At 39.9% G+C, this 25,686-nt stretch overlaps 1 protein-coding gene across 7 annotated transcripts in view; it reads left to right on the forward strand.

Moving 5' to 3' along the window:
* Positions 1 to 25,686, forward strand: part of LOC126194626 (ral GTPase-activating protein subunit beta) — a 425,832-nt gene that overhangs the window by 62,674 nt on the left and 337,472 nt on the right. For all 7 annotated transcript variants that reach the window (XM_049932779.1, XM_049932783.1, XM_049932785.1 and 4 more), the window contains one exon: positions 3,909 to 4,169. In XM_049932779.1, the coding sequence (XP_049788736.1) occupies positions 3,909 to 4,169 (261 nt within the window). The remainder of the gene's footprint in view (positions 1 to 3,908; positions 4,170 to 25,686) is intronic.

Raw genomic sequence — 25,686 nt, forward strand, 5'->3', positions numbered from 1 at the left:
ACGAAGCAACCGTTGGTTGCGAAAGCTAGAATTTTGTGTGTATATTTGTGTTTGTTTGTGTGTCTATCGACGTGCCAGCACTTTCGTTTGGTAAGTCACATCATCTTTGTTTTTAGAAATAAGTAGACAGTTACATAGATAAGGATTATGTTAAAGGAATGTAACAAGAAAACCAAAAACTTAATTTAGAAGCAATTTTTAATTGACATTCAGCATACATAATGTGGGAAACACAAAAATTGAATCATCATTATAAACACAAAAACAACTTATTGATAATTTTTCAGAGTGTGGTATATCTTCAAGCAAGGCTCCATACACAACCTTGTGAAAACGGTTACAAAATTACTGACATGACAGGTATATGTATGTGGATGCGACTTGAGAACACATAAAATCTGACTCCCGATGTTTCAGAGCAACAGAAAAAGATTTTACATGTAAATAGTGACTTCCAATGTACAGAGAAACTAGAAATTGTAGCTAGCATGATAATAGTGTGCCACACGGTATTGTAAGGAAGGAGCCAAACACACAAGTGTGCAGCTGCAGGGTTAATGTACCTCTCACCTTTGGCAGTGTCATTTGTAAATCAATCAACACTGTTGTTTGGATTCCGTAATAGATTAGGTGCTATACCTCCCACATTGGAGGATGCCAAGGGAAAACTACATCAATAAGAGAACTCTTAGTAATGATTTCTGTGTTCAAGCCAATCTTTGGCTTGGGTTTGCATATAATGGACTAACACAGTCCAACTTAGTATTGGAATGAACTGTACTAGCACTATGTAGCAATGATAAACATGAGCCTGTGTGTTCTAGTTTTGTAGAAGTTTTATGTTGTCCAGGATTGAATAAGAGTGAATGGTGCACACGTCTGCTTGACGTGTGGGATCCAGTCCATAATGAGGGAATTAGGTTGGCTACTGAGGCATTTTGAATGAGCTTGATTCCAAGCCTCTTCACTGAAGCTGGTGACCCACCACTTCAAATCAAATGATGAGCATACAAAATGTAGTCTGTACGTCGGGTGCCTGCATACTATAATTTTGTTTGTCCTCCCATTGAGCAACATTTAAATAGTCGTCAGTGAGCAAGAGGGCATTTGGGATCCAAGTAAAGAACTAGCTTTTGAAAATGGATGTGCCAAATATTAATATTTTAGTCTAAGTGTGGCTTCTTCAGAGTTTAAATTTTACTAATTGTAGAAAATAAAGTGTTCTGAATTTTATTTTGAGATACTTGTTTGGCTGTATTTTAACTGAACATCAGAATTTCAAGCTTGTGTATACAGGTCAATCAAAACAGGAATAATTTCTCAGCTGCTCAGTAGTTTCTGTAATCGTGTCTTCAGGATTTACCTACCAGGATGTTAAGGTATGCTGTGCTGAGGTGTGCACAACTCTTGAAAACATTGGAGCAGATGAGGCGAGACCAAGGAACAATATTTCTCTTCTGATCTGATACGTTTAGTGCTCTTCAGACACATCAACAAATGATACGTAATATTCTGGTCACTTTTCTCTCATTACAACACCATGGGAAGACGGTGATATTCTGCTAAACATTGATCACACTGGAATGAAGAGAAATGAATGATGTAGCAGCCAAGGCAATCAATAAGGGGGGCTGAGTTGAACAATGTGGCATTCTGTTACAGGCTGTAAATTCACTGTTGAGTCAGAAGGCCATACATTAGTAATAGGAACAATAGCTGGTGGCGAAGGACAACAGATTATTCATGGCTGTTTTCATTGTGGTTACAGACATGGGATGAGGTTTCACACATGCTTCTTTTGTGCGACATAGCACTCTCAGGCATGGCTTTTTGCCCAGTGATAAGATCCACCCAATTGTAGTGCCTGTGGTCTACATATTTCAGTAGACCATTTTCTGACAAAGTGTAGTTTATATTCTGACTACGGGGCAGTGACAACATTAAGTGGGGATCTAACCTCTGTTGTAGCAGATGATGAGACAAGTGTGGTATGTGTTTTAAGATTTTGTCCAGCCTCCAGTCTAAACTCTCAGGGTGGAGGTTTTAAGGTGTTACAGCATGGCTGACTTATCCTTTTTTAGTCCAGTGATCAACCACTTACAAATTTTGCTATACTATTTTTAATTATAATTTCTCTAATAATCCAAAGTTTTGAAAATTTTATGGTATTGGATTATAGGGATTAAGGTTCTTTCAATTGTTGTTCAAATTTTGTAGCTGTTTCTCTCTCAACTGCACTTGTCTCATAGCAGTAATGTGCAAATGCAAAAGACCCAGCTACTGTGTGCCAAATCAAACATATTGTCACCTCTTTGAAACAGACACAACCAGTTTTTTTTTTTCCACTCTTGTCCTAGCCAAGCATGTGGTCCATCTCTAATGTCAATGTGATGTTTACCCCAGTCTTCCTTCATTGTGCGTGTAAAGTTGAGGTATGAATTGGTACGATTGATAACAAATGTAATAAACATAAAAAAAGATGGAAAGAAATAAATTCTCAGCTCTAGTTTCAGTGAGCTTAATGCAGTCAGTGCGATGAGATTGCTCTCCACTTCCCTATTTTAGTGCACCAAGTCCATTGTCCTGTGCAGGAACATTACTTCTTAGCACTTCCCACCTAGTAAAAACTTGCTCTGAATATTCAGAAATGTAAAATTTTGCACTTCATAAAAACGAAAAAATGTGGTATCCTATGACTATAATATTAATGAGTCACAGTTGGAATCAGCCAACTCATATAAATACTCATGCATAACACACTATATAGCTATGAAATGTAATGATCTCATAGGATCAGTTGTGGATAAAGCTGATGATAGACTTCGGTTTATTGGTAGAATACCTGGGAAGCGCAATCAGTCTACAAGAGAGTTTGCTTACACATCACTCTTGTGACCCATCCTAGAATATTGCTCAAATGCATGGGACCTGTACCAGATAGGACTAAGAGGGGACATTGCACATATACAGAGAAGGGTGGCATGAATTGTCACAGGTTTTTTTAATCCATTTTAGAGTGACACAGAGATGCTGAAGGAACTGGAAACAACCATCTACATATCACCCACTCAGGAATCGAAAGGATAAGATTAGAATAATTGTTGCTTGAACAGAGGCATTCATTCTTCCTACACTCTATACGTAAATGGAACAGGAAGAAACCCTAATAACTGGTGCAACGGGACATAGCTTCTGCCGTGCACCTCACGGTGGTTTACAGAGTATAGATGTAGATGGAAACATTGTTGTGTAGTAAGAGCCACTTACTATTTTACCCTTTTACAGGTAGTTGGATGATGTTACTCTGCACTCTGACACAGTTCATGAATAGAAGACAATTTTCATAGCATTCTTCGCTTTTTCGCCTCTGTCATTTCACTGTTCTGGGGCCTCTGGTGTAATGGTGGATCTACATTTTATGTACAGTCACATAACATAACCAGAACTTGAAGTGACAGGAACCTGTTTGAAAATTTAAACAGAACCATTTCAAAATCACGCTAAGTACAGTTGTTCCCTAGCAAAATTTCCCAAAATTTCATCATAATTTACCAGACTTATCATTCCACCTTTACAAACAGAATCCAGGGAGTAATTTTATCAAACCCAAATGAGCACAGAAAAGGAAGTTGTTAGTGTAAGAATACAATTACATTTGAGTCTTCAAAGAACGAACCCACTTTCATTGCATCCAAATATGTCAAGTGTTTAACTGGTGTGCTGTAGGTAAATATTTTTGCTTTATTTATGGTCTGTAAAAACAGGTAGATTAAGTACTGCACAGAATCATAAATTAAGTTAAATTACACCACCAAATGAGATATTATGTAACTTTATTAACCAAATAGGATATAATTTAGAGATTGGTACCATTAATAATATTTAAATGTTATTGTTCTGTTTAACAGCGGAGGAGGATGCTCAGTTGATACCAGCAAATGCCAGTAGAGACTGCATAGCACAGAGTTGGTTTCGATTTCTACACTGCCTTGGAAACCCAGTGAACCTTTGTCGTCCCTCAGTTGTAAGTCAGACCCAGAAGTTCCTGCAGTTTGCAATAATTAGTGAAACTGTCGTCGATCCTAGCCAGCATCCATGTCTTTCAGCACTGCCACTAATCTTTCTAAAAGCAATAAAAGGGATTGCAGGACTAGTTGACGCTTTCTTGGGTAAGTACACATGACAGCTGGTTTGTGATGGATAACTGCATGAAAATTTCTGAGTTGTTGTTTTTTGTAAATGACAGTGTTAGTATGTCGGAACTGTTACATAAAGAGCATGCACAGTTTCATTAATGGGATCATTAACAAGAAGTGTTATAGCAGTTTAAACTATATGACTAATTCTCCGTCTTTGCTATATGGTATGTTAATTATACTGCTACTACTAGTACTACTAGGTGTATTTGTAATTTTCTAATTTATCAAATGTGTTGTAATTGGTAATTCATTCATGATACTCTTTTGGCTTAGTAAGCTCCTTATGGGAAAGAACTATCTGCGGTTACTTGTGTACGGACCCATTTAGGTGCATTTGGGATAACCTTTGTTGTTTGGATGAGAATATTCTAGTTTTGAGTTTGCTAGAAATACGTTGCAACTGGGTATAAAAAATTTGTCAACTTTGATGGCCATTGTATCATTCATTGTCGAACTCAAAGAATTGACCACCAAAAGTGTTATGTGCCTTTTAGGTATGCCCACTCAGAGTAATAGAACAGTTGTTTTTTTTTTTACCATAGCAGTAAATAATTAGGATGACATCTAGCTAACTCCATAAATAGCATAGGTAAGAGCTATCTATTCTCCAGTAGCTTGTAGTTGTAAAACCAGAGATTCAAGAAGTGCAATGGTAGAGTGATGTGTCAGCGATTAGGCTTTGAAAAGACCAATCATATCTGAAACATTGAGAGACCCACGCTTTCATCACTGCAAAAACTTAGTTACTGATTCTTCAATTATCTTTGGTTGTTATGTCCTTTGACTTGCAACCATTTCATAGTTTTGTGTCAGGCGTTTTAAATTTGGCCAGTGACTCACTGTGTAGGTGGCTGTAAGTTTATCAACTGAAATATTGGAAGGAGAAATAATACTATCATGGGTGCAAGCCTGAAAGATAATTGAATAACCTATTAAGTATCTGTTACTTGTGTCAACTACTTGGTATTATTAACACCCAATCGGTAAAGAGGGTGTGAATGGGTGGACACATGAAAAACCAACAACAAAGAAATCTGTGTGTGAGTTAAGGTTGCAAACTCACTGCCACAATGATTTTATTATTCATAACTATTCTCAACAGTCCTAGAAGGTATTTCAGATCCTTCACATGGGAAACTGAAGAACGATATATTTTTTTTAATTAACCTAAACCACCTTAATTTTTCTGATGACATTGTGCCATTTACCTCTAAAGCAATTATAGTACAATAATAAATATATGAAACTTAAAAGAGTAAGTATTAAAGTAGGCCTGAAAATCAATCACAGTATGACTAAAATAATGTATAATCAACGTTTTAAGAAGACAAAGTAAGACTAACTATGAGATCTTAGAACTAGTTCATCATGTTAGGTATTTAGGTTGTTTGGTGGTAACAACTGGATGAACAGCAATAGAAATAAACAGAAGAATAAAAATGGGGTTGATTGCTTCAGGTAAACTAAATAGGGCTTTCAAAATTAAGCTGGTGATTAATCTGAAAAAAAAAAGAAAAATAAAGTTTACAAACATTGCCTAGTACAAGTTTTGACTTACGTCTTTTAATGCAAAAACCAATCAAAAGCTGAGTGTTGCTCAAAAACAATGAAGATATTCATAGAGAGAATTACTAGAGGGATAGAAAACTGACAGAGTCACCAGGAAGCCCACTGGAATGGAGAACATAATCATAACTGTTATAAAAACGGAGTAGAAGTGGATTGGACGTGTGGACTGGTGAAAAGATGGTAGATGAGACCATAACATTACCTGCTCCACTCCAGAAAATAAGCAGATGCCCAGACAATGACCGAACAAAAGGTGGATAGGCATAATTAGCAACTTATTGGCATATAACAATTGCCTGGCTTCCAGGGAAAAGTCTGAAAGCAGTGCTCATCAAGTAGTGAATCAAATGTTGTTGTTGTTGTTGTTGTTGTTGTTGTCGTTGGTAGTGGTGGTGATTAGGATGGTGGTTGGTGATGAAAATGAACTAAGAGCATTTACCCTTTGAGAAATTGTCACCCTTTTGGACCAAAAACTAACATGATTGTAGAATATGTCGTCGTAATATAGCTGCACAACACGTTTGTCTTTAATCAGACTGTTATTTCCTTTTGCAGAGATATAATGAAAATGAATACTACTAGATTGATATAGGAACAGATTATGTAACCAAAGTACAAGATGAATGAAAAGGGGGAAAATAAAGTGGATGATTCAGTCTGGTATTTAATATCCAAGATTCAAGTGAACTTGAAGATTAGGTCCATTTATCTTAAATTAAGACCATTTATACTTACCACAATGTGCTGCTTTGCATATAAGAATTTTGGCCACCTGAAACTGCTGTCCAAGTGAAAGACATCTTCAGGAGAATTTGGCATAGCCACTCAAATAAAGAAACATGAAAGATGACTAAGTCCCTGGGTTATTCAGTGACTTATTGTGTCTGCAATAGTAAGTGTGTCAAGCATACCTAGAAGAAAGTAAATTAGTGAAATTAGCCAATGAGTTTAATCCATATGCAAAACAAAGAAACCATTTTAAATCCCATCACACACAGTCTCTTTCATTTCAGCACTCATAAAGTTTTCCCAGAAAGCCAATACCATATCGTAGCTGCAGCAAAATCAGGCTAGCATAAATACCTTTTCTTGCAAGAATACATGTGAAAACATATACCAATATGCACCATCTCTACCAAACACCTAACACAGGCTACAGATAAATAACATCAAAAATTATCGTACCTTCAAAGACTAGTTTCGAGTGCTGAGTTTCATGATTCTGCTTAGCTGATAAGGATTACAAACTGCGCATCAGGTAAATGTGCAGTGTACACCTCTCCACAGAGTGATAAGTTAATTCTCTTTCTTTGACTCGGTAATAAACAAGTCAACTGCCTGTCATGTGCATCAAATTAGAGACACCAAAAGTTGGAAAATCCATGATGGGATGTAACAATATTATGAAAAGGAAAGTTGCTAATCACCATATAGGGGAGATGCTGAGTTACAGATAGGCACAACAAAAAGACTATCACAAATAAGCTTTCAGGCAGCAAGACCTTCAACAAAAATACACGGCGCAAAACACACACACACACACACACACACACACACACACACACACACACACACAAACGACTGCAGTCTCTGGCAACTGAAGCCACACTGCAAGCAGCAGCACCAGTGCATCATGGGAGTGGTGACTGGGTGGGGGTAAGGAGGAGGCTGGTGCGGGGAGGGGGAGGGATAGTAGGGTAGGGGTGGGGGACAGTGAAGTGCTGCTGGGGAGTGCGCAGGGACGAGGTGGACAGAGGGTAGGGCAGCTGTGTGCAGTCAGAAGATTAGACAGACGGCAGGGGAGAGGTGGGGGTGGGGGGTAGCGGAAAAGGAGAGAAGTAAGAAGACTGGGTATGATGGTGAAATGAGGGATATGTGGTGCTGGGATGGGGACAGGGAAGGGGCTGGATGGGTGAGGACAATGACTAATGAAGGTTGAGGCCAGGAGGGTTACGGGAATGTAGGTTATATTGCAGGGAAAGTTCTCACCTGCTCAATTCAGAAAAGCTGTTGTTGGTGGGCAGGATCTGTGTGAAGCAGTCATTGAAATGAAGGGTGTTGTGTTGGGCAGCGTGCTCAACAACAAGGTGGTCCAATTGTTTCCTGGCCACAGTTTGTCAGTGGCCATTCAACTGGACAGACAGATTGTGGGTTGTCATGCCCACGTAGAATGCAGCACATTGGTTGCAGCTTAGCTTGTAGATCACATGACTGGTTTTGCAGGTAGCCCTGCATGTGATGGGATATGTGATGTGTGTGACCAGACTGAAGTAGGTGGTGGTGGGAGGATGTATTGGACAGGTGTTGCAGCTAGATCTATTACAGGGATATGAGCCATGAGGTAAGGGTTGGAAGCAGAGATTGTGTAGGGATGGACGAGTATATTGTGTAGGTTTGGTGAATGGCAGAATACCACTGTGGGAGGAATGGGAAGGTTAGTGGGGAGGACATTTCTCATTTCAGGGCATGACAAGAGGTAGTCGAAACCCTGGCAGAGAATGTAATTTAGTTGCTTCAGTCCGGGGTGGTACTGAGCTACGAGGGGAATGCTCTTCAGTTGCCATACTGTGAGACTTTGGGAGTTGGTGGGTGACTGCAAAGATAAGGCACAGATTATTTGTTTTTGTACAAGGTTGGGAAGATAAATACTGTCTGTGAAGGCTTCAGTGAGACCCTCGATATATTTCGAGAGGGACTGCTTGTCACTGCAGGTGTGATGACCACAGGTGGCTAGGCTGTATGGAAGGGAATTCTTGGTATGGAATGGGTGGCGGCTGCCGAAGTGGAGGTATTCCTGCTGGTTAGTGTGTTTGATATGGACATAGACACTGATGTTGCCATCTTTGAGTGTGGCGGTCAACATCTAGGAAGGTGGCTTGTATGGGTTGAGTAGGACCAGGTGAAATAAATGGGGGAGAAGCTGTTGAGGTTCTGGAGGCATGTGGATAGGGTGTCCTCACCCTTGATCCAGATCGCAAAGATGTCATCAGTGAATCTGAACCAGGTGAGGGGTTTAGGATTCTGGGTGTTTAGGAATGATTCTTCTAGATGACTTATGAGTAGGTTAGCATAGGATGATGCCATGCAGGTGCCCATAGCTGTACCACAAATTTGTTTGTAGGTAATGCCTTCAAAGGAGAAGTTATTGTGGCTGGGGATATAGTTGCTTATGGTGACTAGGAAGGAGGTTATTGGTTTGGAATCTGTCGGGTGTTGGAAAAGGTAGTGTTCAATTTTGGTAAGGCCATGGGCATTAGGGATTTTGGTGTAAAGGGAGATGGGACCAGTAGTGATGAGCAGGGCACTGTTTGGTAAAGCAACAGGAGCTGTGGAGAGTCTGTGGATGAAATGGTTGGTGTCTTTTATATAGGGGGGTAGGTTCTGGGTAATAGGTTGAAGGTGTTTGCCTGTGACAGCAGAGATTCTCTCAGTGGGAGCCCAGTACCCCACCACAATGGGGCATCCTGGGTAGTTCGGTTTATGGACTTCAGGAAGCACTTAGAAGGTAGGAGTTCTGGGAGTGGTAGGGGTGAGCAGCGAGATGGATTCCAGGGAGAGGTTCTGGGATGGGCCTAAGGCTTTGAGGAGCAGTCATCTTGCTGGATTTCTGAAATGGGGTCATTGTGGCAAGATTTGTTGGTGGGTGTATCTATCAGCTGGCAGAGTCATTCTGCCAGGTAATCCTTGTGGTTCAGAACAGTAGTGGTGGAACCTTTGGCTGCAGGTAGGATTATGAGGTTGGGATTAGTTTTTAGATGGTGGACTGCAGCTCTTTCTGTGGATGTAAGGGTGGTTTGCATGTTGAGGGATTTGGGGATTAATGATGAGGCAAGATTTGAGGTTAAGAAATTCTGGAAAGTTAGCAGGGGATGATTGGGGGGAGTGGGGGTGGACCACAGTTGGATGGCAGAGTGAACTGAGTCAGGCAGGGTTCAACATTGGTCTTTGGTTGAGTCTGATTGTTAGTGTTGGTGACAAAAAAGTGTTTCCACTGTAGGACCGGGGGAAGGAGAGAAGATCTTTAACAAGTCCTGTATTATTGAATTTGGGAATGGGGCAAAAATTGAGGTCTTTAGCAAGGACTGATATTTCTTTGGGGCTAAGGCCTGTGGAGGAAAGGTTGTTGTAGAAATGGTGGAAGTGGTACTCCAAGTTGGGAGCTGGGTGGAGAGTTTTTTGAGGTGGTGTTGTGCATGTTGTTCTAGTTCCTGAATGGCAAGAGTTTCAGTGTGTGTTATGGGTTCCAGGAATTTGGGCTTACGTAACAGGAGAATTTTGCGGATGGAGAGAAGGTACTGCAAGGAGGTTTGGCCTTTGTTGATATGGTTTTGCAGGACAGTATTGTTGAGGGGTAAGGATTGGCGGAATTTGAAGAGATGGAGGTCATTGTGAAGGGTGGATGGCAGCTGGAGATGGGTAATTTGATGTTAAGGCCATTTTGGAGGATTCCATGAGCTAAGCAACAATGCAGCAATATATGGGTCTGGGTTCTGGCTAGGCTTTAGGAAGCTTTTCTGTATTGATGCTGATGGAAAGAGTAAGGATCCATGGTTGTGGAAAAAATGCATAAAATTACGTAAATAACATAGAATTACGTCTCAAAAAATTCACAAAAATACGTGAGAAAAATCACGAGAAGGATGAAATGGATGCAAAAGGGGGAAACAAGATGAAATCTGAGGGAGTCGATGATAGGGGAATACAAAAACTCACTAAAATTGGTGTGAAGTCACAACGAAATCAAAGAAAAGATATAAACAATAAGAAAAATATATTACTGTGGGTAGCAGGCCTGATGGTGGATAAGTGTCAAAAAGGGGGACAGCAAATGTGACTGGATGAGGTGAAATTAGTGGGTGCGCACTGGGGTAGAACAGAGAAAGACTGGGAGTGGGGAGCGGTTTGAAGGATCTGGGGTATGGCTGTGGGTACCGGCATGGCATCATCCTATGCCAACCTATTCATGGCCCAACTAGAGGAATCATTCCTATACACCCAGTATCCTAATCCCCTCACCTGCTTCATATTTATTGATGACTTTTTGTGATCTCGATCAAGGATGACGACACCTTATCTGCATTCGACCAGAACATCATCATCTTCTCCTCCATTTACTTTACCTGGTCCTACTCAACCAAACAAGCCACCTTCCTAGATGTTGACTTCCACCTCAAAGATGGCTACATCATTATCTATGTCCATATCAAACCTACTGACCACCAGCAATACCTCCACTTCACCATCTGCCACCTGTTCCATACCAAGAATTCCCTTCCATACAGCCTAGCCACCCATGGTCATCACATCTACAGTGACAAGTGAAATATACCGAGAGTCTCACTGAGGCCTTTACAGACTGTAATTATTGCCCCAACCTTGTAGAAAACAAATATTTCATGCCTTATCTTTCCAGTCACCCATGACCGTCCCAATGTCTCACCATCCAGTCACAGAAGAGCATTCTCCTCGTAACTCAGCACCACCCAGGACTGGAGCAACTGAATTATATTCTTTGCTGGGGTTTCAACTACCTCTCATCGTGCCCTGAAATGACAAATGTCCTCCCCACAATCCTTCCCACCCGTCTCGCAGGGTTATTCTGCTGTCCACCGAACCTACACAATATACTTGTCCATCCCTACACAACCTTTGCTCCCAACCCCTTACCTCATGGCTCATATCCCTGTAATAAACCTAGATACAACACCTGTCCCATACATCCACCCACAATCACCTACTCCAATTCGGTCACAAACATCATCTATCCCATGAAAGACAGGGCTACCTGTGAAAACAGTCATGTGATCTACAAGCTAAGCTGCAACCACTGTGCTGCATTCTATGTGGGCATGACAACCAACAATCTGTCTGTCCGCTTGAATGGCCACTGACAAACTGTGGCTAAGAAACAAGTGGACCACCCTATTACTGAGCACACTGCCCAGCACGACACTCTTCATTTCAATGACTGCTTCACAGCATGTGCCATGTGGATCCTGCCCACCAACACCAGCTTTTCTGACTTGCACACATGGGAACTTTTCCTGCAATATATCCTACATTCCTGTAACCTTCCTGGCCTCAAGCTTCGTTAATCATTGTCCTCACCCATCCAGCCCCTTCCCTGTCCCCATTCCAGCACTACGCATCCCTCATTCCACCATTGCTCCCAGTCTTCTTACGTCTCTCCTTTTCCACTGCACCCCCCCCCCTTCCCCCTCCTCACCTCTCCCCTCCCGCCCATCTAACTTCCCGACTGCATATATCTGCCCTACCCTTTCTCTACCTCATCCCTGCGCGTTCCCTTGTCCTTCCCCCACCCCTTCTCTATAATCCCTCCCGCTCCCCACCCCAGCCTCGTCCTTACCCGCACCCAGTCGCCACTCCCATGATGCACTGGTGCTGCTGCTTGCAGTGTGGCTTCAGTCGCCAGAGACTGCAGTCGTGTGTGTTAGTTGCGTTTGTGTGTGTGTGTGTGGGGGGGGGGGTGTCTATTTTTGATGAAGGCCTTGCTGGCTGGAAGCTTATTTGTGACACTCTTTTTGTTGTGCCTATCTACGACTCAGCATCTCCGCTGTGTGGTGAGTAGCAACTTTCCTTTTCATAAAGTTAGAGACACCAGTTACTTAAGTTAATGTCCTTGTGCTAGATATCCAGAGCTGAATTTCGCCAGTTTTTGAATATCTTTCTGAACTAGTTAATACAATAGCTTTGACAGTTAAACAACTGGACTCATATTCAGACGATTAAGCTACTTCTTTATTGTTTATATCAATACTGTTGTTCCTCAATACCATCTGTTTAATGCTTATTATGTGTTGTGTGCAAAAAAACCAGATAAAATAACAAAATCACTACATACTATACAGCATATTTCAAAAAGATTAATCCAATTTCACAAGACTTTATCTTCTTCATGAATGAATATGTTGTTGTTGTTGTTGTTGTTGTGGTCTTCAGTCCTGAGACTGGTTTGATGCAGCTCTCCATGCTACTCTATCCTGTGCAAGCTTCTTCATCTCCCAGTACTTAACTGCTACCTACATCCTTCTGAATCTGCTTAGTGTATTCATCTCTTGGTCTCCCTCTACGATTTTTACCCTCCACGGTGCCCTCCAATGCTAAATTAGTGATCCCTTGATGCCTCAGAACATGTCCTACCAATCGGTCCCTTCTTATTGTCAAGTTGTGCCACAAACTCCTCTACTCCCCAATTCTATTCAATACTTCCTCATTAGTTATGTGATGTACCCATCTAATCTTCAGCATTCTTCTGTAGCACCACATTTCGAAAGCTTCTATTCTCTTCTTGTCCAAACTGTTTATCCTCCACGTTTCACTTCCATACATGGCTACACTCCATACAAATACTTTCAGAAACGACTTCCTGACACTTAAATGTATACTTGATGTTAAAAAATTTCTCTTCTTCAGAAACTCTTTCCTTGCCATTGCCAGTCTACATTTTATATCCTCTCTACTTCGACCATCTTCAGTTATTTTGCTCCCCAAATAGCAAAACTCCTTTACTACTTTAAGCGTCACATTTCCTAATCTAATTCCCTCAGCATCACCCAATTTAATTCACCTACATTCCATTATCCTCGTTTTGCTTTTGTTGATTTTCATCTTATATCCTCCTTTCAAGACACTGTCCATTCCGTCCAACTGCTCTTCCAAATCCTTTGCTGTCTCTGACAGAATTACAAAGTCATCGACAAACCTCAAAGTTTTTATTTCTTCTCCATGGATTTTAATACCTACTCTGAATTTTTTTTTGTTTCCTTCACTGCTTGCTCAATATACAGATTGAATAACATCGGGGAGAGGCTACAACCCTGTCTTACTCCCTTCCCAACCACTGCTTCCCTTTCATACCCCTCGACTCGAATAACTGCCATCTGCCATCTGCTTTCTGTACAAATTGTGAATAACATCGGGGAGAGGCTACAACCCTGTCTTACTCCCTTCCCAACCACTGCTTCCCTTTCATACCCCTCGACTCGAATAACTGCCATCTGCTTTCTGTACAAATTGTAAATAGACTTTTGCTCCCTGTATTTTACCCCTGCCACCTTTAGATTTCGAAAGAGAGTATTCCAATCAACATTGTCAAAAGCTTTCTCTAAGTCTACAACTGCTAGAAACGTAAGTTTGTCTTTCTTTAATCTTTCTTGTAAGATAAGTCGTAGAGAAGGTATTGCCTCACATGTTCAAATATATGAATATAGAAACACAGAATGAATCTTGTGAGTGACTTATGCATCAAAACTAGAAGTGCACCTTGGTACCAGTTCAAGAGTGCCCATATGATTGATAGTTTGTAAGGGAAATCTAGACCAAGGGTGTTGAAAATTTTTTAATGTTTTGGAAGATGAATGGCGAATTTTAAGCAGTGGCGAAAACATTTCAGTTCCGACTCTGTTAAAATTTAAATAATACCAACTTTTACATGATATTTCGTGAAAGAAAAACACCTAACTGCACTATATTTTTTTCTTTTTGTGAGCGGAAGGGGGTAGGGAACGATCCCTCTTGCCCAGGTATGGATGTCCCAGTTGTAATATCCCATATATGTGTTGTTGGTAGGGCTCTCCAAGGTGCAGCTCACTTCCTCATGTGCTCTCGCATTCATTAGCCGTTACCTGCTGAGTTGAGACAGCAGCAACACAGCAATAAAAAGAGTTTTACATTCTCCATTTCAAGAGGTAAAACTTGGTTACAACTGTATGGCATGAATTTCATTGAGAGTATAGCACTGTGTCTTCTCCAGCGTAAAGGATGTATGGTTCTTGAATTGACTCTTGGCATCTGAGATAACTTGATCTCATGATATGTGATTTTATTTGTATAGCTTTGTGAAAGACAATCTATGCACCTCCCTTTCAAATAGCTTGGGATAAATTGTGACACTTCCAGGAAATAGCAGTGAATGCAGTAACTCTGGGCATGCTAGCAAAAGTATTGAATAAGTTTGACCATCATATGGATGATTTTTGTGCATCCAGTGGACTACACATTGAACGTTCGTGAATTACATATGAAAACTTTATTCCCAAACTTCGTCGTCAGAAGTATCCCAAGGCTGTTTGTGAATACATGTAAAAGACATACCTGTGCGAAATGTGATGGATGGTTATTTTTTGGATAAAATCTTTGTAGTCCTATGCATAAAGTAAAGGACGCCCCAAGTCTTTGTCTACATGTATATGGAAGGTATAATTTTGTGAAATTAGGTGACTCTTTTTGAAACTCACTATACTTCCAATGAAATGTAAAATGTCAGTGATGAAGGGTTTTCTACATCTACATCCATATTATGCAAACCACTGTGAAGTGCATGGCAGAGAGTATGTCCCATTCTACCGAATATTAGGGCTTACCCCCTCCGCCCCCCGGCCGATCCCATTCTCACATCAAGCAAAGGAAGGATGGCTCTCTCTCTCTCTCTCTCTCTGTGTGTGTGTGTGTGTGTGTGTGTGTGTGTGTGTGTGTGTGTGTGCTCCCTATGGGAGCTATATATGTATGGAGTTGTAGTATATTTTTGGAGTCATCATTTAAAGACAATTCTTGAAACTTTGTAAGTAGGCACTCTTGGGGTAGTTTGCATCTAACTTCAAGAATCTGCCAGTTCAGTTCTTTCAGCATGTCTGTGACAATCTCCCGTAGGTCAAAGAAACCTGATCCTACATGATGGTTCCATTTCATGTCCCCACCAAATGTTACATCCAGGTATTTGTATGAGTAGATTGAGTCCAACTGTGACTCGTGACTCATTATGTTATAGTTACGGGATACAAGGCTTTTTTTCATTTTTTGAATTGTACTGTTTCACATTCCTGAATGTTTAAAATAGATTGCCAGTCTTTGAACCAAATTTTCGCCATTTTAAGCTCTGAATATTTTTGCAGCTTCTTTCAGACTGCTCTTCATTATAGATAACTGCATCATCTGTGAAAGTCATATGTTACTATCAATATTTTCTGCAATAACATACAACATGAACAGCAAGGGATGCAAAACACCTCCCTGTGGAACACCCATAGTTACTTTTACATCTGTCGATGACTTTTCGTGTAAGATAATTTGCTGTGTCCTCCCTACCATAAAACCCTTACATATTTCTCATGATACCCCTTATGATCGTACTTCTGATAATAAGCATAGGTGCTGTACTGAGTCAAATTACTTTTGGGAATTGAGAAATACTGCACTTACCTGACTGGTTTGATCCTCAGCTTTCAGTATGACATGAGAGACAAAAGTGCGAGTTGGATTTCACATGATCGATATTTTTGGAAACCTTGTTGGTTGACATCGAGGATGTCATTCTGTTTTAGACATCCCATTATGTTTAAGTTCAGAGTATGTTCTAAGATTTTACAACACATGAAGTCAAAGACATTGGACAGTAGTTTTAGGGATCACTGATACTACCATTTTTTGGGAATGATTGTGACCTGTGTTTTTTTCCTGCTAATGGGCATGGTGTTTTCTTCGAGGGATGTATAAGTATGATAGATTATAGTCAACAGGGGGGCTAACTCAGCTGCAAATTGAGTGTAGAATCTGATAAATCCTTTGGGCCCTGGGACTTTTGTCAGTTTTACAGATTTTAGCTGTTTCTCAGCAACACTGACATTAGTGTTTTTTCACTCATCTTTTCAGTAGTATGAGAGTTAAAAATTGGTATTTTCCTTTGTGAAGGAACATTTGAAAATAGAATTAAGCATTTCTGCTTTTGCTTTGCTGCTCTCAGTTTCAGATCCTCTGTCATCCATGAGTGACTGGACACTAACTTTGATGCTACTATCACCCCTTACATATGACCAGAAATTCTATGGGTTTTGTGAAAGATCTTTAGACAGCATTTTGGTATGGTAGTCATTGAATTCTTCACCAATTGTTCTCTTGACGGCCATATGTGTTTTCTTCAGCATCTCTCTGCCTATAGTCCTATCCCTTTTTCACTCATTGTGTAGTAGTCTCTGTTTCTTTATAAGTTTTTTTACAGTGACTGTATGCCATGGAAGGTCCCTCTCATCATGAAACTGAGTCAATATAGTTACTTTTAGTTGCAAGTAATTGTTGGACAGCACTTCTTCCAAAAGTCTTGGACTGTCTTGTTGTGGTATGTACAGTAACTTATCTGATTTAAAGTTAAGGAGCAAAACGAAAATATTTGTCAAATTGCAGGGTCTGGAGAGCTATGATAATAAATTGCAACCACTGGTTAGGAGAGCATGCCCTGATATTCATTAGTTTTTACAGTTCATTTCAAGGTACAGTAGGTGGACTAACTTCTAACAACAAATCAGAACATCAAGTGATGAAATCTAATGCTATGCCAATATTTTGGAGGACCTTGAAATCACACATTGACTGTCTTGGATTGAATTTTACATAGTTTATTTAAATATATATAAATATATAGAAAGGAATGCCAGATACCTTCTCTCATTATCATCAGAACTGTACTGATGCTCCATCTCTAATGAGCCTACTTTGCTGGAATTTGAAGTTCAGGCAAAGTCAACTGAGGCAAGGCAAAATAAAGAGAATGGGTAAAAGTACTGTGGAAATGTTTTTGAGCTGAATAACAGAAATAAGATAACTGTTTGTTGACAGAAAATTTAGCACCATTATGCATACACACACACACACACACACACACACACACACACAAAGATGATGTGACTTACCAAACGAAAGCGCTGGCAGGTCGATAGACACACAAACAAACACAAACATATACACAACATATACACAAAATTCAAGCTCTCGCAACCAACAGTTGCTTCGTCAGGAAAGAGGGAAGGAGAGGGAAATACGAAAGGATGTGTGTTTTAAGGGAGCCCAAACTCTTTGCCTTTACAAATGTCTGCTTGTGTCTGTGTATGTGCGGATGGATATATGTGTGTGTGTGCGCGAGTGTATACCCGTCCTTTTTTCCCCCTAAGGTAAGTCTTTCCGCTCCCGGGATTGGAATGACTCCTTACCCTCTCCCTTAAAACCCACATCCTTTCGTCTTTCCTTCTCCTTCCCTCTTTCCTGACGAAGCAACCGTTGATTGCGAAAGCTTGAATTTTGTGTGTATGTTTGTGTTTGTTTGTGTGTCTATTGACCTGCCACCGCTTTCGTATGGTAAGTCACATCATCTTTGTTTTTAGATATATTTTTCCCGCGTGGAATGTTTCCCTCTATATATATATATATTGGACATATATTAAGTGTTTGCCAATAATGAAACTTCTAATGCTACACTTTCTAGCAGTGTTTGTATCTTTTATGTATTCGTATTCCTTTTTCCTTGTACCCTTGATTTAATGCTCCTTGTACTTTTGGTTCTTGGTTTCAGTGTTGTTTCCATATTCCTATCAATACATTCCTGCACCATCCTGTGAAGTGGAACAGTTTTTTATGTACCAAAATTGTAGTCAATGAATTTATAATACTTATTTCCACTTATTGCACAGAGCACAACTTAATCATAGCTAACACTTGGTTTAAGAATCATGATTATGACCTGTAGATTAAAACTGAAGAAACTGCAAAAAGGTGGGAATTTGAGGAGATGGGACCTGGATAAACTGAAAGAACCAGAGGTTGTACAGAATTTCAGGGAGAGCATAAGGGAACAATTGACAGGAATGGGGGAAAGAAATACAGTAGAAGAAGAATGGGTAGCTTTGAGGGATGAAGTAGTGAAGGCAGCAGAGGATCAAGTAGGTAAAAAGACGAGGGCTAGTAGAAATCCTTGGGTAACAGAAGGAATATTGAATTTAATTGATGAAAGGAGAAATTATAAAAATGCAGTAAATGAAGCAGGCAAAAAGGGATACAAACGTCTCAAAAATGAGATCGACAGGAAGTGCAAAAATGCTAAGCAGGGATGGCTAGAGGACAAATGTAAGGATGTAGAGGCTTATCTCACTAGGGGTAAGATAGATACTGCCTACAGGAAAATTAAAGAGACCTTTGGAGATAAGAGAACCACTTGTATGAACATCAAGAGCTCAGATGGAAACCCAGTTCTAAGCAAAGAAGGGAAAGCAGAAAGGTGGAAGGAGTATATAGAGGGTCTATACAAGGGCGATGTACTTGAGGACAATATTATGGAAATGGAAGAGGATGTAGATGTAGATGAAGATGAAATGGGAGATACGATACTGCGTGAAGAGTTTGACAGAGCACTGAAAGACCTGAGTCGAAACAAGGCCCCCGGAGTAGACAACATTCCATTGGAACTACTGACGGCCTTGGGAGAGCCAGTCCTGACAAAACTCTACCATCTGATGAGCAAGATGTATGAAAGAGGCGAAATACCCTCAGACTTCAAGAAGAATATAATAATTCCAATCCCAAAGAAAGCTGGTGTTGACAGATGTGAGAATTACCGAACAGTCGGTTTAATAAGCCACTACTGCAAAATACTAACACGAATTCTTTACAGACGAATGGGAAAACTAGTAGAAGCTGACCTCGGGGAAGATCAGTTTGGATTCCGTAGAAATACTGGAACACGTGAGGCAATACTGACCTTACGACTTATCTTAGAAGAAAGATTAAGGAAAGGCAAACCTATGTTTCTAGCATTTGTAGACTTAGAGAAAGCTTTTGACAATGTTGACTGGAATACTCTCTTTCAAATTCTAAAGGTGGCAGGGGTAAAATACAGGGAGCGAAAGGCTATTTACAATTTGTACAGAAACCAGATGGCAGTTATAAGAGTCGAGGGACATGAAAGGGAAGCAGTGGTTGGGAAGGGAGTAAGACAGGGTTGTAGCCTCTCCCCGATGTTATTCAATCTGTATATTGAGCAAGCAGTAAAGGAAACAAAAGAAAAATTCGGAGTAGGTATTAAAATCCATGGAGAAGAAATAAAAACTTTGAGGTTCGCTGATGACATTGTAATTCTGTCAGAGACAGCAAAGGACTTGGAAGAGCAGTTGAACGGAATGGATCGTGTCTTGAAGGGAGGATATAAGATGAACATCAACAAAAGCAAAACGAGGATAATGGAATGTAGTCGAATTAAGTCGGGTGATGATGAGGGTATTAGATTAGGAAATGAGACGCTTAAAGTAGTAAAGGAGTTTTGCTATTTGGAGAGCAAAGTAACTGATGATGGTTGAAGTAGAGAGGATATAAAATGTAGACTGGCAATGGCAAGGAAAGCATTTTCTGAAGAAGAGAAATTTGTTAACATTGAGTATAGATTTAAGTGTCAGGAAGTCATTTCTGAAAGTATTTGTATGGAGTGTAGCCATGTATGGAAGTGAAACATGGACGGTAAATAGTTTGGACAAGAAGAGAATAGAAGCTTTCGAAATGTGGTGCTACAGAAGAATGCTGAAGATTAGATGGGTAGATCACATAACTAATGAGGAGGTACTGAATAGGATTGGGGAGAAGAGGAGTTTGTGGCACAACTTGACCAGAAGAAGGGATCGGTTGGTAGTACATGTTCTGAGGCATCAAGGGATCACCAATTTAGTATTGGAGGGCAGTGTGGAGTGTAAAAATCATAGGGGGAGACCAAGAGATGAATACACTAAGCAGATTCAGAAGGATGTAGGTTGCAGTAGGTACTGGGAGATGAAGAAGCTTGCACAGGATAGAGTAGCATGGAGAGCTGCATCAAACCAGTCTCAGGACTGAAGACCACAACAACAACAACAACAACAACATTCCCACAAGTCTGTAAATAACAGAATTTATTAATATTTTTTGGCTGTGTTGTTTTAAACAAGGCAAGTATTTGTTTTCACTTGTATTTTCTATTAGTTTATAAATATTACTTGAGAAAGACAGTTCTGTACATTATATCTTAGCAAAACAGGCTATTTTGGTTTCATAAAATCCAAAAATAGAATAATAGTATAGGTGTTTCTCATCGTTAATTGTTAATAAAATATAGATAAAAGGTCAAATAAGAATCTAATTTATTACAACAATGCATCTCTTAATAATAATAATAATCTTACATTATATTTTGCTCGTCCTAGTGTGAAATTATTTGTGTTAGCCGTACAGACTTTATCCCATTTGATTTTGCATTTCACTTCTCTAAGTGGGCGGTACATGAACTTACTTCTGGTTATTGATCAGTTTTGAAAGTGTGAGGCTGCAGGGAAAAAAAAGAAGTCTATATACATTTCAGAAAACATGATACTGACGGAAACACAACAATACAAAATAGATACAAATTGAGAGGCTATGTAAAAAAAAAGGTCTATATACGTTTCAGGATACAGATACAAATTACTGTTCCAAGAGGACCATGGACTTCCACAATTACTACAATTGCTCATAATAAGAATCATAAGTATCCAAAAACTTCTGATTATAACAGGCTGTTGCTTGAGTTACATTTCTTGAAATGTTTAATGTGTTTGCTGTATACAGTGTTTTAATCTTTCGACTATTTGCATTCGAATCTGCATAGGCCCATCCGGATTTAGGTTTTCTGTGATATCCCTTAAATCACTCCACACAAATGCCACCATGGAAAGGGCATGACTGATTTACTTCCCCATCCGTGAAACTACCCAAGGTTGTACTTTGTCTCTAATGACCTCAGTGTTGACGGGACATTAAATCCTAATCTTTCTTTCTTTCTTCCTTCCAACTATTCACTGCCAATAAAAATGTTTTTCTATGCCTCTACATACTTATGGATTCCCCAATGACTCACTTCCTGATTCATGTCCTTGAAGAGCATTTCACTTAAAAATTCATCAGTAAAATATTAACATATATTTGCTTTTGTAAATATGTGACATATATTTTGGTTTTTATGACATATTCTAAATCTTCAGGGATTTTCTGTCCATGGATTGAAAGAAGAAATTGATCTCTTCACCTTATCCAGTACCCTGTTTCATTCTTGTGGTAGTGTGACGGTGATCCTTCTGTTGGAAATAAAATTCCTCATTATCATACTGTACATGAATGGTAGGGTAGACAAGTGTCACAGATACGCTTAATCACTTGTACCTTAAAAAATTAATAGTCTAATTAGGACCAGACATAAAATTGTACTGAATTGACTTAATTTCAACGAAAGCCTGTGACGTAGCTGCACACGACTACATGCAGTTATTTCAGTTCATTGTTCCATTTAACTTAAACCGTGTTTAATTTAACAAAACAGTTTTCTCCCTGAAATCCTCATGCTCATATGCTATGTGCTTGAAACAACTGTTAAGAGTTGCATTTTGTGATTAGGATGATCCTCATGTAATATAGCCACCTGATATTGCAAGAATTTCATGTCAAACTTCTGATATCCACTTTCTCATTTGCACATAGTTTGGTGACTGCAAAGATCTCTTAGAACTAGCATTTTGTGTATCATATGTTGTACCACAAATTTCAAATTTTCTGCAAATGTGTTGTATTGTTAGTCATTTTCATGACTCCATTCTGTGTTGTTGACTGTTACTAGAAGACCCTTGCATGGAGCTAATTCTCATGGCTAGACATGGAGTGCATAATACTTGCACAACAGACCCCTTTGTTGAAAAGTGATGAAACTGTATGGCCAGGTAGAGTACTGAAACTGAAGGTTTAAAGTAATGGTCTTCTTTGTCTTTTGTTTCATTATCCCCTAAACCTAATCATGCAATTACTTTTTTAGTTACTTTTTGATATTTATTGTGTTACTATTTTGTTTTTACACAAATAAAAAAGGAAGTGTGTTTTTAAAATTTGATATTACAAATACATTTTGTAGTTTTGGACTTGACAGAGGTCGCTATTGCTATTTCATCTAGTGCCACAAGATATGGTTTTTTACTTAAATGTTTCAAAGTTGAAGATTCAAGAGGAAATAATTTTTACATATATCATTGTTTTATTACACAATAATTGACTACTTTCTCTGGATTCGAGTTGTATATCTCACCGTTTCCAGAATTCATCTCTTTCTTTTCTTCCTTTCTTTCTTTTTAGTATGTATACACACTTCACAGTTCATTCAATAACCCAAACAGAAGAGGAATACTTAACAGCAAGAAAGCTGGAAGTTACATGAGATACCTCCTTCATAGATAAGACACACTTTATTACAATTCTCTCTTTGAATTGTAGTCTGATGCATACTTCCACCTCAAAGATTTATGCTGATATTCTGTTGTATAGTTCTTCAGTTTGTCATTTCCGGATATCAGCATTGTGCATGACTTTAACGTTTATCATTGATGCTCTCATTCAGAGTCAGCGCGCTCCACAAATACACATACTATTACATTTCTTTATACTGGGAGTCAATTTTTGCATTGTCTCAACACTTTACATTATGGGTCTACTATGTACAACAGAACTGGCCACAAACAGTTTCTTAGAGATATTCATGTTGTTAATAATACTGATCTTATTGCCCATTCTGAAGCTGCCCCAGTGTTGCATACACAACTGATGATTTCTCACCATTGAGAGCTGTTCTTATTTGTCTTTTGGAAAAACCACAATGCATTCATATCTACTTATATGTGTTGCAATTGTATTTTTTGTTTACTAGGTCATAGTGTGCCACATATCAAAGTTTGGATGCTGTTACCATATTATGCAGTCTTGATTTTGTGAATGAAAAATATAATCTTAGTTTCAGTGTTTGTTATATATGTGGGTCTTATGAATTAATGGTTTGACATCAGGGAAGTCGTCATACGGAAGTACATAATGTGGTCTGTAGTACTACAATGAAGTGATGTGTGCATTATATTACGTGCATAGTTCTGCATATTTAGTTTATAATCCTTTTAATAATGTGGAGTGACCCGTTTTCTTTCCATGACAGTTTGTCACTGCACATGCACTTCATCACTTGAAATTATGTAAACGTTTATACTGATGTGGCTAATAGATCCCTGAATACTGACAGTTGTGAAATAAAGTAACATAACAAGGTAGCACATGACATATAGGATATTGTGCACTATTCAAACTTGCACTGATGTGAGAAGTACTAATCGTATAGTAAGTTAATAGCCCCCTCCCTTTTCCCTCTTCCCTCCTCCTCCCTCCCACTCCCCCTCCCCCACTGCTCACCCTCCCCCCTCCCCCCTCCTCCCCTCCCCCTGTTGATTCTTCTTTTGTTTCTTCTTTTCTCTCGATTGAAGAATTACTTTATTTGTAGTAAAGCCATAGAGAAACATAATACAACAATTTCAAAAGAAAAGAGGAAATGTTTGAAAATAATCATAGTGTGCATATATTTGAATTGTTACAATTGTCTGTCTGTTACACGAATGGGAGCTGCTACTTCTTTGAGAGTATCAGAGATTACCAAAGAAGTCTTTTGCTCAAAGTTGACCTGAAAATTCTCATATATGCTCACTGTGAAGCTTGCTAGAATTCAGAATTTTTGGTTTAGATTATCATTTATTTTAATATCCATATGGTCAGCCAGTAAATTTATGATTAGCTTTTAACAGTTAATTTTTTTATGTGTGGCCACAGAAAATTCTTTGATTTTTACTGTTTGGTGAATGTAGTAAACTATCTCCCCCTCTTTCCACAAAAGGAAATCATAGGGGGTATAACTATAGTAGGAAAGTTCTGGGAGAACATAAATAGTCCAGGAGTAAAGGAGACTAATCACTGAAAAGCAGAAGCGTTCAGTCCTCAACAGGCATACATAAAAAAGACAGAAAACTTGCTAGCTTTCAGAGTAAGTCCTTTCTTAAGCTAAAGCACACACACAGCCCAGCCCCCCCCCCTACTCCCCACCCCTCCACCCCCCACACACCATTGTGTGTGCACATGCCTATGCTCCTACATATTTGTACTGACTGGATGCACATTGCCAGGAATGCATTTCGGCAGGTGGACTAGCCTGGGGTCGGGGTTGTGTTGGGTGGGATGGGGTAGCTAGAAGGAGAGAGAGGAAAGAGGGGTTGAGGGTGGGTAGCTAGTGTGTTGGATTGATGCATCTGGTTTGTTTATTAGGAATGGGAGAGGGAGGAATGGCAGAAGTGTGGACTAGGCATGTGATTCACTGATGTGAGAGACAGTGGGGAGCAGAGCATCGTGAAGGCAATATGGGGAGGTGAATTGGGAGGGGTTGATAGGACAAAGGAAAGTTAGCTAAAGGAGAGTGAGGCCAGTACAGTTTCAGGAGTGTAGGTTGTATTGCAAGGATAACTCCCATCTGCGTATTTCGAAAAAGCTGATGGTGGACAGGATTGAGATGGCCCATGTTGTGAAGCAGCCACTGAAATCTCAGCTGCATGCTGTGCCACTGGGTGATCTATTTTGTTTTTGGCTACAGTTTGGCAGTGACTATTCATTCAGGTTGACAGCTGGTTGTCTGTCATACCATCTTAAAAGGTTGTGGAGTGGTTGCAGCAGAGTTGGTTTATGAAATGGCTCCTTTCACTGGCAGAACAGTCTCTGAAGGGCAGAACTGGATTACGAAAGGCCTGAGTGGTTGGGTTTGGCAAGTCTTACATCCGGGTCTTCCACAACTACATGCAGCTGAGCACAGTGCTCTCGATTTCAATGGCTGCTGACCAACCCAGTCCAGTTGGATGCTTCTCTCAACCACCAACCTTTTTTAACTGTGCAGATGGGAGTCATACTTGTGACACATCCTTTGCTCCTGGAACCACTCCAGCCAGGTGTCTACTAACAGATTGACCCTCCACCAACAACATCCCCTTTCTTTGTCCTATTGCTCCCTTCACTTCACCTTGTGCTACTCCCCCCCCCCCCCCCCCCAAGCTCTGAAACACATGCATCACATGGCTAGCCTGTGCTGCTACCATCGCTCCCTCCTGCACTCCTAACCAGCAAACCAGCTGCCTCCCTCCAAACCACCACTAGCTACACATCCCCAACTTCTCTTCCTGCCTCCTGCCTCCCTCTCCATCTAACCACCCCACCTGACACAACACTAACTTGCTATAGTCCA

The sequence above is a fragment of the Schistocerca nitens genome, chromosome 7 (assembly GCF_023898315.1).
Source record: "Schistocerca nitens isolate TAMUIC-IGC-003100 chromosome 7, iqSchNite1.1, whole genome shotgun sequence".
Lineage (NCBI taxonomy): Eukaryota > Metazoa > Arthropoda > Insecta > Orthoptera > Acrididae > Schistocerca > Schistocerca nitens.